Source organism: Dama dama, chromosome 13, assembly GCF_033118175.1.
Source record: "Dama dama isolate Ldn47 chromosome 13, ASM3311817v1, whole genome shotgun sequence".
In the NCBI taxonomy this organism is placed as follows: domain Eukaryota; kingdom Metazoa; phylum Chordata; class Mammalia; order Artiodactyla; family Cervidae; genus Dama; species Dama dama.
The window spans coordinates 76,362,212-76,376,962 of record NC_083693.1 but is presented as its reverse complement, the minus strand read 5'-3'; the positions used below and the strand labels follow the sequence as shown (position 1 = coordinate 76,376,962).

Sequence of the window (14,751 nt, the reverse complement as noted above, 5' to 3'; positions counted from 1 at the left end):
TGTGGGGGGATGTGCCCACCTGAGATGTCCTTGACCTTGGGGCTGGCTGCCGCAGGCCCCTGCCGGGTCCACAGGAGTCAAGCAGAACTAACCAACACTCAGGTCCTCAAGACCTCCCACCCCACTTCTAGGCCTGGCACAGACCTCTCAGACAGCTGGGCCCAGTGTTGGGCCCGGGGAGGGGGCCCCGGCCCTCCTGAGGGCCTGCCTGTCTCTGGGGGGTGGAGGGGAGGGCCCGGCAGGGGGGAGGCTCCTCCCCTCCCTTCCCCTCCCCTCCCCAGCACACCAGAGGAAGGTAGTGGTCTTCGTCAAGGTCACCAGCCTGGCCTCCCAGCCCCACCACTGGAGCTGGGGGATGGGCAGGTGTGGGGCCAGCCATGGGGGTGGCGTGCCCCAGCCTCTTCTGACACCCTGGCCCGCCACCCAGCGGGGCCCACAGCAGGCCCTTGGACGCCAGGACGCCCCTTATCTGTCCCAGGCAAGGCGACAGAGTGGCTTCTATTTTAATTCTCCAGCCGAGATGTCCACACATCACAGTGGGGCTGGAGGCACAGCAGGCAGAGCTCAGGGAGGGGCCCCTCCCTCCGGCATCTGGCCTGGACGCACCTGTCTGGTGGGCCTGGAGCGGGTGTGCGGGGGGCCGGACCGAGCTAGGGTTTCTGAGAACGGACTTGCTGAAATCTGAGCAAAGTCTCCCGGAGGAAATGGCACACCTGCTTCGGGCGGCCCCGCGGCTCCTGGCAGCCATCTGCGGACAGCTGCAGCGGGCTCTGCCAGGCCGGCCAGCAGCCCGGCTGACCCTGCCACCCTGGCCGCCCCAGCCGGGGAGCCTGGCACCTGCCAGTCTGGATCCCAGGCCAGGCCCGGACCACCCCTGCCTCGGACAGTGTGTTGGCTCCCCGTGTGGGAGCCCCAAGCCCCAATGGACCTTTCTCTGCCCCCAGGGGGCAGGTGGTGGGCACGGGGCCGAGGTGAGGCGGCAGGGGAGCCCCCAGGGCAGCCTGTGGGGGCCACATGCTGCTGCCCAGGCTTCTCTCTGGACGTCCCAACGCCAGGCAGACCCAAGCAGAGGGTGGCTTCCAGACCCACCGAGCTGGGGGTGGGGGGCACTGAGCTCCTCTAAAGCAACAGGACTGCAGTGGGCCCGAGACAAGAGAGATGGACTGAGGACAAACGACACAGGAAGGGCTAGTTGGATTTTTGTTTTTATAAGTTTTTTTTCCTTTGTTGTTTTTAATATGAAAATTACTTGAAAAGACAAGGGGCCAACCCCACCAGGCAGCTCGGCCGGCCGCTGGCCACGCCGATCCTAACATTCCAGGTGTAAGTTACAGAGCTTAAGTTCATCTACAAAAAAGTAATAAAAATAAAATTTAAAATGGCACCTTCAACAGAAACAACAAAACTCCCGGCCGGCCCTTGAGCCCGCGTGCGGGGCAGGCACTCGGGCGGCTCCTCAGCTCCGCTCTGGCCAAAAAGTAAACACAAAGCTAAAAAAACGACTCCCCGGCGGGTCTGGAGTAAGTCGGCGCTTCTCCCCGCGTGGCCGAGGGGCAGTTTCTCTGCGGGGGAGGGCGGGCAGGGCACTACCAAATCCGGGCGGCGGGCGGCGGGCGGCGGGCGGCGGGGGCGTGGTCTGGGCGTGGTCTGCGGCCAGAGGGCCGCGCGGGCGGCCTAGTCCTCGATGACGATGGGCTCGTCGTTGACGGGCGCGGGCGGGGGCGGCCGCGGCGGCAGGGCCTGGCTCGGGCGCAGGGCGATGGGCTTGTAGGGCCTGCGGGCCGCGCGCTTGGTCTCGGAGGACGAGAGCAGCTTGCGGATCTTCCTGTGGTGGAGCGGGCGGTGAGGCGGCGGGCGGCGCGGCACGTGGCCCCCACCCCCGCGGGGCCCGCCCGCCGCCCACCTGGTCTCTTCGGTGGCCATGTAGAACACGTCGTCGGGGGCGTCGATCCAGTTCATCCGCCGCCGCTTGACGGGGGGCAGCGAGCCCCCCCGGATGAGGCGCACCTTGGTGGGGTACGCCTTCCCGTTGAGCAGGAGGTTCCGGCTTGGTCCCTGCGGTGGGGCAGGCCTGAGAGGGGAGCGCGGGGCCTCCACGCAGCACCCAGAAGCCCCACGATGGCCGTCCCAGGGGCAGTGTGGGCCGGGGCGCCCGGAGAGCCACAAAGACCCCATGAAGACCTCGACACCTGCCGCCCCTCCGGTCCCCAGGGGCCTCCCAGATACAGCCCCCGGCAGGCTGGGGGCCTCCCGGCTAAGGCCCATGGGAGCATGTGTGTGCAAGCCTGTGGAGAACAGGGCCCTTGCGCTTACCATGTGCCTGGTCTGTCCGTGATTCGCCAAACCTGAGGAAGGAGGAGGACCACCATGAGGCCCCCGCAGGCACGCGCCACACCCGCATGCCTGCCGAGGGCCCACAGCGCAGAAGCAGGAAGCCTGGGGCTACCTCTCCCCAGAGCTGCCGCCCACACCCAGGCGGGCCTCAGCTCCCAGTCCTGGCCTTGCCCAGGTGGCTCTCAGGGACACCCCGGGGGTGGGGTGGGTGTGGGAGCCTCGGATCTGAGCTCACTCCCTTGAGGAGCCAGGACCACTGCGGCCTGGTTTACAGAGTAGCCAAGTGACACCAGGCACAGCTGTGCATACAACGGCAACAGGGACCCTCTGCAGGGCAGCCACCCCCTGGGCTCAGACTTCCCCCGAGCGGCTCCCAGTCCCCAGTGTGGGCCTGGGGCCAGGTGCCCTGCGGGAAGCTGGTGCAAGTGCCCAGGAGAGCTCAGAAGGCCATGCTCCAGCTAGCAACTCCACTCTGTGGTTGGGGGTCTGGAGGTGAAAGCCACTACCAGTGGCTCAGAAAAGGCACTGTCCCAGGTCACAGGCTGTACCCTCAACGGGCACCAAAACAACCCACAGCTCCCTAATGCAGGTGCAGTGAGTCTGCCGTGAGAGCGTCAGTCTGAGTACACAGGCCCATGAGCGTGTGCTGGTCTGAGTACACAGGCCCGTGAGCACGTATTGGTCTGAGTACACAGGCCCGTGAGCATGTATTGGTCTGAGTACACGGGCCCGTGAGTGTGTGTAGGTCTGAGTATACAGGCCAGCTAGTGTGTCGGTGAATATACGGGCCTGTGAGCACATGTTTGTGTGAGTACATGGGCCCGTGAGCGTGTGCTGGTCTGAGTATACAGGCCTGCTAGCGTGTCAGTGAATACACGGGCCTGTGAGCACATGTTTGTGTGAGTACATGGGCCCATGAGTGTGTTGGTGAGTACACAGGCCCATGAGCACATGTTGGTGTGAGTACACGGGCCTGCGAGCACATGTTGGTGTGAGTACACGGGCCCGTGAGCGTGTCAGTGAGTACATAGGCCCGTGAGCACATATTGATCTGAGTACACAGGCCTGCTAGAGTGTCGGTGAATACACGGGTCTGTGAGCATGTGTTGGTGTGAGTACATGGGCCCATGAATGTGTTGGTGAGTACATAGGCCCATGAGCACATGTTGGTGTGAGTACACGGGCCCGCGAGCACATGTTGGTGTGAGTACACAGGCCCGTGAGCGTGTCAGTGAGCACACGGGCCTGTGAGCACATGTTGGTATGAGTATACAGGCCCGTGAGCATGTGCTGGTGAGTACACAGGCCTGTGACCACGTGTCGGTGTGAGTACACGGGCCCGCGAACAGGTGTCGTGTATATACACAGGCCCATGAGCATGTGTCAGTGAGTACACAGGCCCGCGAGCAGGTATCGGTGTGCGTACACAGGCCCGTGAGCACGTGTTGGTGTGAGTACACAGGGCCATGAGCGTGTGTCGGGATAAGTGCATGTGGCTGTGTGTCAGTGTGCATCTACGTGGTCACATGAGCTAGTCTCCATCGCCCACATTCTGCCACACATATCTAGCTCCTCCCAAAAGTGCTTCCTGACCAAGGTCCGTCTCTAGATGAGCCTGGAATAGCTGTCCATCCCCCCTTTGCAGCACCTCCTAACTTGGGGTACCCGCAACCCCAGCAGGCAGAAGCAGGGGCCCCAGCACCCAGCTTGCAGCGCTCATGAGCTGTCCACGGGTGTACACAGCGCTCAAGGCTCTGCGCTACTTACCCAGGTAGGTGCCTACCAGAGGGACGAGTGGCAGAGAGAAGAAAGCACACAGTTAGCGTGGGAGGGTGTACATGTGGGGCCCTGGGTGGAGGCAGCCACAGGCCACGGAGGGCCAGGTTAGGGAGTTAAGGCCCCCTGGGGTCAGGGCCCTGGCCGAGAGCCGACTCCTGCCATCCACTGCTGCTCCAGCCACCACACAGCACCCCAGTGGGCCTGAGTGCGGCCTCCGACACCCACCTGGGACCCAGGGCTGGGGCTGAAGTAGCTACGGGAACACATGGATTTTGGAAAAACTGATGAAGTGAATGGAGTTTATCCCCCTGCTATCAAGAGCTCTTTACAAGTCAAGCCCTAAGCCCCAAGCCCTGTTGATAAGACCCGCTTCCCCTCCTGTGGGATGTGGGCAGACGAGCGGACCGGTCGCTCTGCTGAGACCAGGGGCTGTGGGAACCCCCCAAGGATGGCTCCAGGGAAAGGGGGAGGTCAGCGAGGAGGCGAGGCTGGGGTGAGCTGGCGCCCCACCAAGGGGTTGTAGGCAAGGCAGCAGGGGGCCTGGGGTGGGAAGAGCCTGTGTCCAGATGGAGTGAGAGGACCTGGCCTCAGTGCCACTGGCTGACCCTCAGCAAGCGCCTGCCGAGCTCCCAGACACACTAAGATGGGTGTGTCCAGGAGACCGGGCTGGGCCAGATGGCCACTGACTCCCACCACCTCCCAGAGATTTGAGAACCAAGCCTGGTCCAGCCTCCTGGGCTGGCAGGTCTCCAGTCCTGAGACTGGGGAGGGCTCTGGCCACATCCATGCTGGCTGCCCATGAGGCTGGGGTTCCCACGCCGGACCTGACCTTGTTGCTGGGAGGGGCTGTGGGAGGAGCTCTGAGTGCGTTCCCCTAAGTTCCCCGTCCGCTGATTCTGTTCACCTCTCCCTCATGGGTACTGCCACGGGCTGACCGTTGGGGGCACTGGCCCCCACAAGGCTGACATGCCCCTCACCAGCACCGTGGTGACCCCTACTAGAGCAGCCCCAGACCACAAACGCCCCTCCCCCACGAGAAGGCAAAAGCCAGCCCTGAGCAGGCGAGGGAGCCACACTTTGGAGGCCAATGCCAGCCACGCTGGACGGTCGGAGGGCCCTGTGGCAGCCTGCCCCAGCGCATGCCCCCCGCACTCGGGACAGGCCCCGCAGTCTCAGCCCTGGGTGTCCCTCCCCGCAGGGCCCTGGCCTGGGCTTTCCCTCGCAGACCCCCAGCAGCCATGCCAGCCACACCACAGCTCTGTCCTGTCAGCACCCGAGGGGCCAGGGTCCCACAGCCCCCCACCAGGCAGGGCGCAGGCGAGATCACAAGCACAGGGCGGACAGCCACGCGCGCTGAGGCTGACAGCATGCGGGTGGGTGCAGCGCGGCGGCAGCCAGTGCGAGCGGGCGGCGGGGGCGCCAGGGCCGCCTGACGAAGGACAGTCCACTGACCGACGCTGGGCCCGGACAGAGGGGCATTTCATGAGCCGGGGTGCCCAGGTGGGGGGCAGCGCGTGGCCAGCAGGGGGTGGGGGCGGCCCCCGGGTCTCTGCCGAGTGACAGGTGGGTCGGGGGGCGCCGGGGTGCGGCCCAGCCCGCGTGGACTGCCCTGGACGTGCCCTGAGCCATCCGCCGCACACACGTGAGCACAGCACACAGGCAGGCGCGTAGGGCCAGGCCTTACCCCTACTGGGCATCAAGAGGCGCTTCTTCACGTTGCCTGGCAGCGCCCGGCGGCAGGAGAGAGGAGAGAACACATGGTCAGCAGGCGCGGGCGCAGCGGGGGCCGGGCACCCCAGGCCCACAGCCACGCCGGCTGAGCCGGAGCCCCCCGGACTCACCGTCGACCCCATTGTGCTGCTCATAGCTCCTCTTGCCCAGGATGGTGGGGGAGCCATTGTTGATGACGGGGGCCGACTTGGCGGGGGTCAGGCCGCTGAGCACGCCGGACACACTCTTCACTGGATCAGGCTTGGGGGGGCGGGGGTGCGTCTCTGCAGGGTTGACACGGGCGAGTGGGCACACGGCCGCTCCTCAGCGGCAGCCCCACCACCCAGGAGGATGTGTGCAGCCCAGCCCCGGCAGGCACGCCAATGTGGCACCCTGGGCAGCCTGAGAGCAGGGAGAGAGGCTGGGGCCAGGCCCCTTAGCCCCTCAGTTCAGCCAACAGGCCCACCAGTGACCACCAGCAGCTCATAGGTCCAGATCCCCATAAAGAAGCGGGTCCACTCAGTGGTCACTGAGCTGCTGGCCCAGGTTGGCCACAGGCCAGGTGATGAACTAAGGGCCCCATCAGCTGACCGCGGACGGATCACCCGGCCGGCCAGCTCCAGGAGGCGCAGGTCCACACCTGCCAAGTGGCCCAGCCCTCGGCGGCTCTCAGGGGCCAGAGCCCAGACAGTAGGAGGAGCCACAGCCGCCTGTCTCCCCTAGGAGCCCGCCGGCTCCGAGCATGCTTCACAAAGGAACGCAGGCACAGTGGGAGGGACCGAATCCCAGCCCAGCCCAGCAGAGCGGAGGGCCGCAGACAAGCGGGGCGCTCGAGGCCCCAGGCCGCCCCTCTCTGCGTCCCTCCCTGGGGGCACGCCTCCCACCCAGCCCGGATCCTGCCCGGCAAGGAAAAGCATGGGAAAGACCCCTCCGAACCCACACAGGAGCCTGCGGGGGTGGGGGCGGGCGGGGCAGGCGGGCTCACCGAGGAACCGCAGCACGGCCTCCAAGGGCTTCCGCGTGGCCTGCTTCAGCACCAGCGGGCTCTGGGAGGCTTCCGGCAGCCGAGCCGTGCCTGCGGGGGGCCAGGGTCAGTGCGCTCGCCCGCCGGCAGCACCCCCACCCCGCCCGCCCCGGGGGACACTCACACTCGGCCTTGATGGCCGCGCTGTTGATGGGCATGTAGGGGTGGCGGGCGGCGTGCCAGGGGCGTAGGATCTCGCGGCACAGGCGCCGGGCAATGCGCGTGAGCTTGGTGGTGTGCAGGTAGAAGGCCTGTCTCGTCTTCATGGCGAACTTGGGGCTCCCGCTGCTCCGCGCTGGGATGCCGTGGGGGCTCTGCGGAAGGGGGCGCGCCGCCCCGACACAGCGCCATGACTGTGGGCCAGGCCGCAGGGGCGGGGCGCGCGGGAGGGCGGGGCGGGGCGTGGGGCGGGGCTTACCATGTTACTGCGGTTGGGTCCCGGCCTCTCTCCATCTAACCGGGTTGGCATTTTCAAGCCACCATATTTCTTCCAATATGTCCAACAAGACGCGCAGAGGCGACACTGCATGTTAGGGGGACCCCAAGAATACCACTGGTAAGACTGGGTGGCTACGGACAACAAAGTTGAAAATAGACGGATTCTTAAGCAGAACCAGTGACGGCAGAGAGCATTCCACAGCTGTCGCCCGCCCACACCACCCCGGGCCCGGGCATCACGCTCCCCTCACTCCCCATCAGGGCTCCTCCAGGCAGAGTGCGACCCCCGCCCCCAGGCCAGTCCCCGGGACGGTGCAGGGGTGCCCAGGGCCGCGGACTAGGGTGCGCCTGGGTGCCTCGGGGGCACTTACTGTAACAGCTCTCGCAGGCCCGGCCGGCCCCAGGGCTCTGGCCTGGCGGCCCCGCGCCGTTCACCACGCCTGCCTTGACGTTATTGACGCTGATCTGGTTCGGGTTTGGCTTGTTACTTGGGTAAGGGAGAGAGGGAGGGCGTCACAGGAGCACGGAGCCCTGGGCGCACGGCTCTGGGGCCCCGGCAGCCCTGTCCACACCCGCCTGGCTGCAGGGCGGCCGCCAACCCCAGCTCTCTCCCCGTAGCCTCGGGTCACAGACCCCATGTTGGACTGCTTCCAGCCTCTGCGCCCGGGGCTGCCTGGCAGGCCGACGGAGAGCCAGGGCCAGGTCCTGCCCTCCCACCACCCCCACCATCCTGGGCTTTGAGGACAGGCCCCTGTCTCGCCCAGGCTCTGAGCCAGGGCGGCACCAGCTGGCCACGTGAGGCCAGCGCCAGGCCTGGCCCACCCAGGGATGTGGAGACACGGGCGGTGCTCTGGGGGTGCACTTACTAGTTGGGGATATAAACTTGCTTTAACTTGCTCTCCGCTTCAGCCGCTTTCAAGCGTTTCTTAAAACACAGAACACAGGGTCAGAGGCTGGCAGCCGGGTCTGCAGAGGGGAGACCGGCCGCGCACTGGCCCTCACCTGCTGCACGTATCTGTCGGTGGTCTTCCACATGTAATAGTACTCAATGATGCTGGTGAGCGACTTCCAGGGGAGCTGCGGGAGGGGGCGTCTCAGTGGGGGGGGGGTGGGCCCTGCCGGCCCCGCCCAGGCTCGCCCTCTCCTGGGCAGAGGGCACAACACAGAAGCTCCTCCCCCGTTTCCATCCCTGCCATAGCGCCTGCGCCCTGCTGGCTGGCTGGCTGGGTAGGTAGGCGCTCCCGCCCCCAGCACACAGTGCCGGGGGGCGGGGGCAGGGAGGAGGCGCCCAGGCCCCGCCCCGTCCAGGCTGCGGGCTGCACACGCGCAGGCGCTCTGCTCCCGCTGTTCTGGCATCACCCCTGGCTCACAGGCCGAGCGCAAGTCCAGCAGGGCTCGCGCCACCTGCGGGCCTGCCTCCCGTGAGCACGTTCACCCACAACATCCGCCTAGGTGAGTCGATCGCAGGCTACGCGTCTTCTGCACCTGGGCCATCACACAGGAGTGCTAGGGGCCCGGGACCTGTCGGAGGGGAAGAGGGGGTGCGGCCAGTGTGCCCGGCGCTTTACTTCCTGCCCGGCGCGCTCCGCTTATTTCTGGTGAGGAGGCCTTGCCGCCCTGCTGAGGTTTCGGCACACTCTAGCTGTCGGTCAAGAGGCCGGCTCTGGGCTCAGCCTGCACCCGCGGCACCAGGGCTCTGAGGGGCCCTCTGAGGGCCTCTGGGCCACACTACTTCTCCGCCTTCTGCGGCGAGCCCGGCACCAGCTTTGTCTATTCCAGCTGAGATGCCGCTGGGCATGAGATGTGGGCCGCTGCATCCCGGGCTCTCCCAGGGGCTCGTGGTCAGGCCAGCCTGGCCGCCCTGCTGCCCTCTCTGCACAGACGTGCTCCTCTGAGTGACCAGCGTTCTCCTTTCAGACAAGCTCAAGTGTGTTTTAGGGGCTGTGAGAGCGGGAGTCCCTGTGGACTTGACTCCCACGGGCTCACTGAGGGACACTTCCAAGGACGTATGCGGAGGCTCGACTGGTTATTAAAAACAACTGGACTCAAACACACCCGGGCCCTGAGGGCCGGTGAGGACCTGGACCTAGAGATGCAGCAGGCGCCTCTAACAGACGAGGGGACGGGAACACGGAGGCCTGGGGAGCAGTGCGGTCCTGAGCCCGCCCTGCGGTACTCACAAAGTCTTGCTGAATGTCCGTGAAATCCTTCCCGTACTTTTCCAGGGCCTCCTCGAAAAGGCTGGCCTCGGAGGCTGACCACTCCTCCATCTCGTCCCTGCAGAGCACGGGCCCGCCCTGCGGCACCAGGGCTGAGATGGCCTTGGCGACGTCGTACACGCTTCTGTGCAGCGTGTCCATGGCGTGGAACTGTGCGGGGCAGGAGGCAGGGTCACCCGGGCCCCGTGCTGGCACCCACCCCCAGCCCAGACGGCGGACACACCCGGGTCACGTGTGGAAGGCCACAGGACACCGGGTGGCTGCGGGCCTCTGGGGGAGTGTGGGGAGAGAGCCGTGGGCAGGTGGGGCCGGCCCGGGGCACGTGAGCCCCCTTCTGGGAGACGTGAGGCCCGAGGCGGGGCAGGAGGAAGGAGCAGGGCAGCCCCAGGATGTGCAGGTCAGCCTGAGCCTGTGTGGAGACGGGGCTGCCACACGAGGGCACCAAGAGCCCTGCCCGGGGGACAGGCTGGCCTGAGCAGGCCCCTTACCAGGGTGATGTCCCGGGAGGCGGCCGCGGCGCTCATGTGCAGACTGGGCTGCCGGACAGAGCTACTGCAGTCCAGGGCCCGGGCGAAGGTGCCCACGGAGCTGGAGGGGGCAGGGAAGAGACGCTGACACCGGAGCAGACAAGCAGGTCAGCTGGGCTGAGCGCGACAGGCAGCAGCGCCCAGGCTCGGCCATCTCGAGAGGAGCGCTCTGCTCTGGAGTTCGGGGACTGGGTCTGAGTCTGAGTCTCTACAGAGCTCTTCTCACGAAACAGCCTTCAGATTCCAGCGCTGGATGGCGCCTGGCTGGGGGGTGGCACGTGACCCTGAGTGCTCACCAGAGCTGCCCCTCGGGGGCCAGGGCATCAGCCTCAGCAGAGGCAGCTCCGGAGAGTGCACCCGCTTCGTGTCCGGGAGGCCTCGGCCTCGGCCACGTCCGCTCCAGCGGCCTCCGCCCGGTCCCAGAGCTGGATGGGCACCCTGTCCCGCCCCGCAGTCTGTGGAAAGAGCCCCACCGGCGCCCAGCTTACTCGGCCTGTTGGGCAGTGGCCCCGAGCAGCCCCTCAGAGCCAGCTCTGTGTGCAGGAAGGGCCAGGCCTCCCTGGGGACCAGGAACGGGTCACCACAAAGCAGGCCCGGCCCCGCTGACCTCGTGTGCCCTTCTCTGGGCGATGCCCCACAGCACAGACGTCCCAGAACCCACCACAGGGTGGGTGAGCAACTAAGGCCGTGCCAGCCTGTGCCCCGCCTCACGGCACTCACCGGGCCACCACCAGGAACTGGTCAATCTGCTTGTCCACGAGCGGGTTGCGGGCCTCCCACACCTTGGTCTCCAGCTTGGACTGGTCTCGGCCATCCTCCTCGCCTGTGGGGAACGGGTGCCGCGGGGTGAGGCCGCCGGGGCCGTGGGAGGAGCCCCGAGGCTCTTGTGAGAGCTCGGAGCCAGGGGTCCCCTTAGGGCCTGGCCCACTGGGTGAGGGATGGAGCACCCCCTTCTGCAGGGAGGGAGAGGGTGAGTGAACCCGGGGTAGGGACAAAGCACATGGACGCACATACAGCACACACAGGCATGCGTGTACACACAGGCACACACACGGAGGCGGTCGGGTCGGTGCCCCAGGGCGAGCGTGGCACAGGGCAGGCCTTCGCCTCTGGAGTGGGGTCCAGGTCTGGGCTCCCAGGCCCTCGGAGGAGCTGCCGGGAGGGCCCCGGCAGCACAGACGCTGGGTGAGGGGCAGGCGGTTCGGATCCGATCAGTCGAGCCCCTTACTACCAGCACGCTGATGCCGGCTCATCAGACATTTGCCCGCCACCTGGGGCCCTGAGGCCAGAGGCCTCATCTCGGGGCGTCTTCTCCCTCAGCCTGCAGGTGGCGCGGGAGGGCCCAGGGCCCGGCCATGGACGCTTCTGTCCTGGGCAGCGCCCATGCCAAGGGCTGGTGTGGTCCGGTCAGCAGGGGGGATGGGGCCACAAGGAGGGTCTGGAGAATGCCCACCCTGGCGGGGCTGGGCTGGCGTGGAGGACACATCACACCCACACTCAACTTGGGCACCCGGGCTGAACGTCTGCAGACACCCTCAGCCACGGTCCCTCTTGGTGGGAATCCGCTTCCAGGCCCAGGACCCCCCGCACACTTGGGAATCCCATGGAGCCTGGGGTGGGTGCGGGTCAGCAGGGCTGGATGTGGCTGAAAGTCTCCGGGGAGACACGTGCCCCCTCACCCTGGGGAGGTCACCCTGGCGGGCTCCAGGGGCACGCTGGACCAGGGGTCCACGGGAGGGAAGCCCAGTACCGCAGACGTGCAGGGCTGACCCAGGGACGGGGCGTGCAGATCAGAGAGCCTGGGGTGCCGGGGCCACGGGACACGATGGGGCGCCTGGAGGACGGGCACGGCTGGGCTCCCCGCCGGCAGCGCCTCAGCACCAAGACCCTCCCCGAGGAAGGCGGGGACCCTCTTCCTGGATCCAGGCCCCAGCGACATGGCCAGCCAGGCCCAGAACCCCGGGTGCAGTGGCACCCGTCCCAGGGCCACGCTGGCTGGCAGGCAGCATCACAGCACACTCTGTGCTGCCACACACGTTCACGGCCGGGGCGCAGGTTCACACGGGCAGGGTCCACGCCCCGGGAAGCGCAGGAAGACGGCAGGCCGAGGCCTTCGCCAGGGCCCCTGGGGCAGGAGCGGGAAATGCCCAGGCGGCAGGGCTCGCTCAGGGCACCTGAGAACAGAGGCTCATCCCTGCCGAGCACTCAGGCGGTTGACAACGCAAGCTCTTTGGACATTCAAACCACCAGCGTCCTCTGGTGGCCTCACCAGGACCCCTTAGCCACCCCACAGGAGCACAGGCCTGGGGACCCCCGGGAACCCTGAAGGATGCCTGACCCTGGAGACAGGTCTGAGGCCAGCACGGCCGGCTCTGTTCCAGTGGGAGACGTGGTGCGGGGGCCCCCAGGATGACGCGAGTGCTCACAGGGCCAGAGGGAGACGCAGCCAGGCCCGCCTGCGATGGAGCCGGACACACGGGGCGGACGGGGGAACCGCCCTGCCACCCGCTTCCCACAGGCCTGGCTCAGTGCCTCCCCGACACCCGACCAGATGAGGAGGCGCCCCAGACGGAGACCGAGGCCCCGACAGAGAGGCAGGTGTGAGCGTGTGGATGAGGTGCAAGTGAGCTGTGGCACAGCTGTGTGCACACGGGCCAAGAGCAGAGCCCAAGGCAAGTGGCGCAGCCGGGGATTCAGGAGGAGCGGCGGCTGCAGAGGGGGGCTCCCGGGGCCTCCTGCACAGAGGAGCCCGGGGCGCAGAGTGCAGAGGGGGAGCCAGGCCCGGCCCGCGCCCCACAGATGCGGGGACGCGCACCAAGGCCGCCCGAGGACGTGAGAGTGGCCGCGACGCGCCCCTTGAGGCACGCGGGGACCCCAGGCAGCCTGTGCACCGCACACGGGGCCAGCTCTGCGGGGACACAGGCTCCGGAGAGAGCAAGGCGCCCGAGCGCCCTGAGACCAAGCGCAAGCGTGGTCCAGCCGCCAGGCCCACCTCATGGAGCCGCGCAAGGAAGACAGGGGGGGACAGGATGCCCACGAGCATGGACCCCACAGCCCCCTGCGTCAGCCCCACTTGCCTGGGCGTGGCCGCCACCCAAGGGATGCGGGCCGCTCATGGCAGGCCCGCGGTTAGCCCCGGGGCCCCCGCAGGGAGCGAGGCTGGGGGGTCACCAGGGCCCTAGTTCCCCTGCGCTGAGTGCCTGGGGACAGGCTGAGCTGCAGGAAGGGGTCAGGCCCTCCCACAACCCCCAGGCCGCTGGAGGCCTGAGCAGGCAGGGGAGCTGGGCACTGCGTCCCCCGAGCACGGGGCCCTCGCGGCGGCACCATCCACCAGAAGTCAGTGACACCGGCAATGGCTCAAACAAGCTCTTTAAACAGAAAAAGAGCTTATAAAAAGTTATGAAAACAACTGCTAAAAGGAAACAAAGTCTCCAGGCAGCACAGAGGGTCCAGCGACAGGCGCTGGGGGTGCTGGGCCCGCTGCCGCCCACCCACCTTCTTTCAGCAGGTCGGTGATGTCCGCCTGGTACCGGTTCCCCACCCGGATCTCCCCCTTGTCCGCCAGGAGGGTCTTCTGCTGGGGGTCGTAGACCAGGGAGTAGAAGAAGAAGTCCTGGAAAGCAGCACGGGGCGGGGCTGTCGGCACACAGCACCGCGGCCACGCCCCCGGGGCCAGCGACCTGCTCAGACGCAGAGCCCACAGGCCCGGCTGCAGGCAGCTCCCCAAATCGCCTCGAGCCCGTCAGCCGCAAGTCTGAAAATTTAGTTTATAGAAGCATCTGACAGCAACAAAACTCAGAAGACATCTGGGAACAAATCTGACAGATTCTGGGCTCGGCCTCTAAGACGGCAGGGTTCCCGTGCAGTTGTCACAGGAGACGCACGCAGAGCGGCTACGTAACAGAACGTCCCGGGCCCAGCGCCCAGAACTGGCAGCTCCCAGCCCATGGGCATCCTCCTGCCGGCTCCAGGAGCACCCAGGGGGCGGCAGGCACGATGCGCCCTCCTTGGCCCCCGGGAAGCCGCGTTGAGCTGGCCTGGGCCGCTTCTCATAAGCCTGCAGACCCAGGGCTTCCCTTGGGGCCTCACCATATCCTGCAGGGTCTACCTGGCCCCGAGCCCCCACTGTGCCTTTCTTGACTCCTGTGTGGCTGTTCCTCTGCAGCCCTCGCTCCCACAGGCGGCAGCGGGCAGGGGCTGCTCCCGTGTCAGGGCCGAGGGCTCCTGGGGGTAGGTCCCGTGGGCTGCAGCTGTGTGCCTGTGCTGCCAGCTGCCCTCGCCTCAGCCAGCCCCCCCTCCTCAGAGGGCCCCACTCCCCAGACAGGTGAAGGAGACCAGCAGGACACACCCGCTGTGACCCCGCAGATGCACGCAGGTGCCAGAGCGGGGCCCATGTGCCTCCCGAGGCTGCTTCACAGTCGCCTTTGCTCAGAGACAGCCCCCCACGTCACTGCTCGGGCGGCTGCCACCGGGGGGACCTTTCCAAACTGCGGACCGCGCGTCCGCTCCCCAGGGGAAGCTGCCTGGGGCCACAGCCCCGCTCTGCCCGCCACCCTCCCAGGCCGCACCAGGCCTCCCGCAGGCAGGCGGGCAGGGGCTCCCGGGGGCCCAGGCTGCCCTGGCGGCTCCTCTGCACCAACTCCAGGCAGCATTGCCTGGCGGTTCTCCAACTCCTGAGTCAGGCATCAGGGAGGCTGCGCACCAGGCCGCCTTCGCTGGA

At 67.0% G+C, this 14,751-nt stretch overlaps 1 protein-coding gene across 3 annotated transcripts in view; it reads right to left on the bottom strand.

The window, feature by feature from the left end:
* Positions 1 to 1,192: 1,192 nt before the first annotated feature.
* Positions 1,193 to 14,751, bottom strand: part of MTA1 (metastasis associated 1) — a 33,089-nt gene continuing 19,530 nt past the window's right edge. The window contains exons 7-21 of one of the 3 annotated variants that reach the window (XM_061159569.1): positions 13,527 to 13,644; positions 10,752 to 10,854; positions 9,993 to 10,092; positions 9,466 to 9,654; positions 8,288 to 8,362; positions 8,152 to 8,210; positions 7,657 to 7,772; positions 7,266 to 7,417; positions 6,972 to 7,161; positions 6,809 to 6,898; positions 5,955 to 6,107; positions 5,798 to 5,833; positions 2,314 to 2,345; positions 1,904 to 2,055; positions 1,193 to 1,825 (exon numbers count right to left, since the gene is read on the bottom strand). In XM_061159569.1, the coding sequence (XP_061015552.1) occupies positions 1,675 to 1,825; positions 1,904 to 2,055; positions 2,314 to 2,345; positions 5,798 to 5,833; positions 5,955 to 6,107; positions 6,809 to 6,898; positions 6,972 to 7,161; positions 7,266 to 7,417; positions 7,657 to 7,772; positions 8,152 to 8,210; positions 8,288 to 8,362; positions 9,466 to 9,654; positions 9,993 to 10,092; positions 10,752 to 10,854; positions 13,527 to 13,644 (1,716 nt within the window). In that variant the 3' untranslated portion in view covers positions 1,193 to 1,674. Of the gene's footprint in view, positions 1,826 to 1,903; positions 2,056 to 2,313; positions 2,346 to 5,797; positions 5,834 to 5,954; positions 6,108 to 6,808; positions 6,899 to 6,971; positions 7,162 to 7,265; positions 7,418 to 7,656; positions 7,773 to 8,151; positions 8,211 to 8,287; positions 8,363 to 9,465; positions 9,655 to 9,992; positions 10,093 to 10,751; positions 10,855 to 13,526; positions 13,645 to 14,751 lie in introns of those variants that run through there. The other 2 variants (XM_061159570.1, XM_061159571.1) reach the window with 2 other exon arrangements.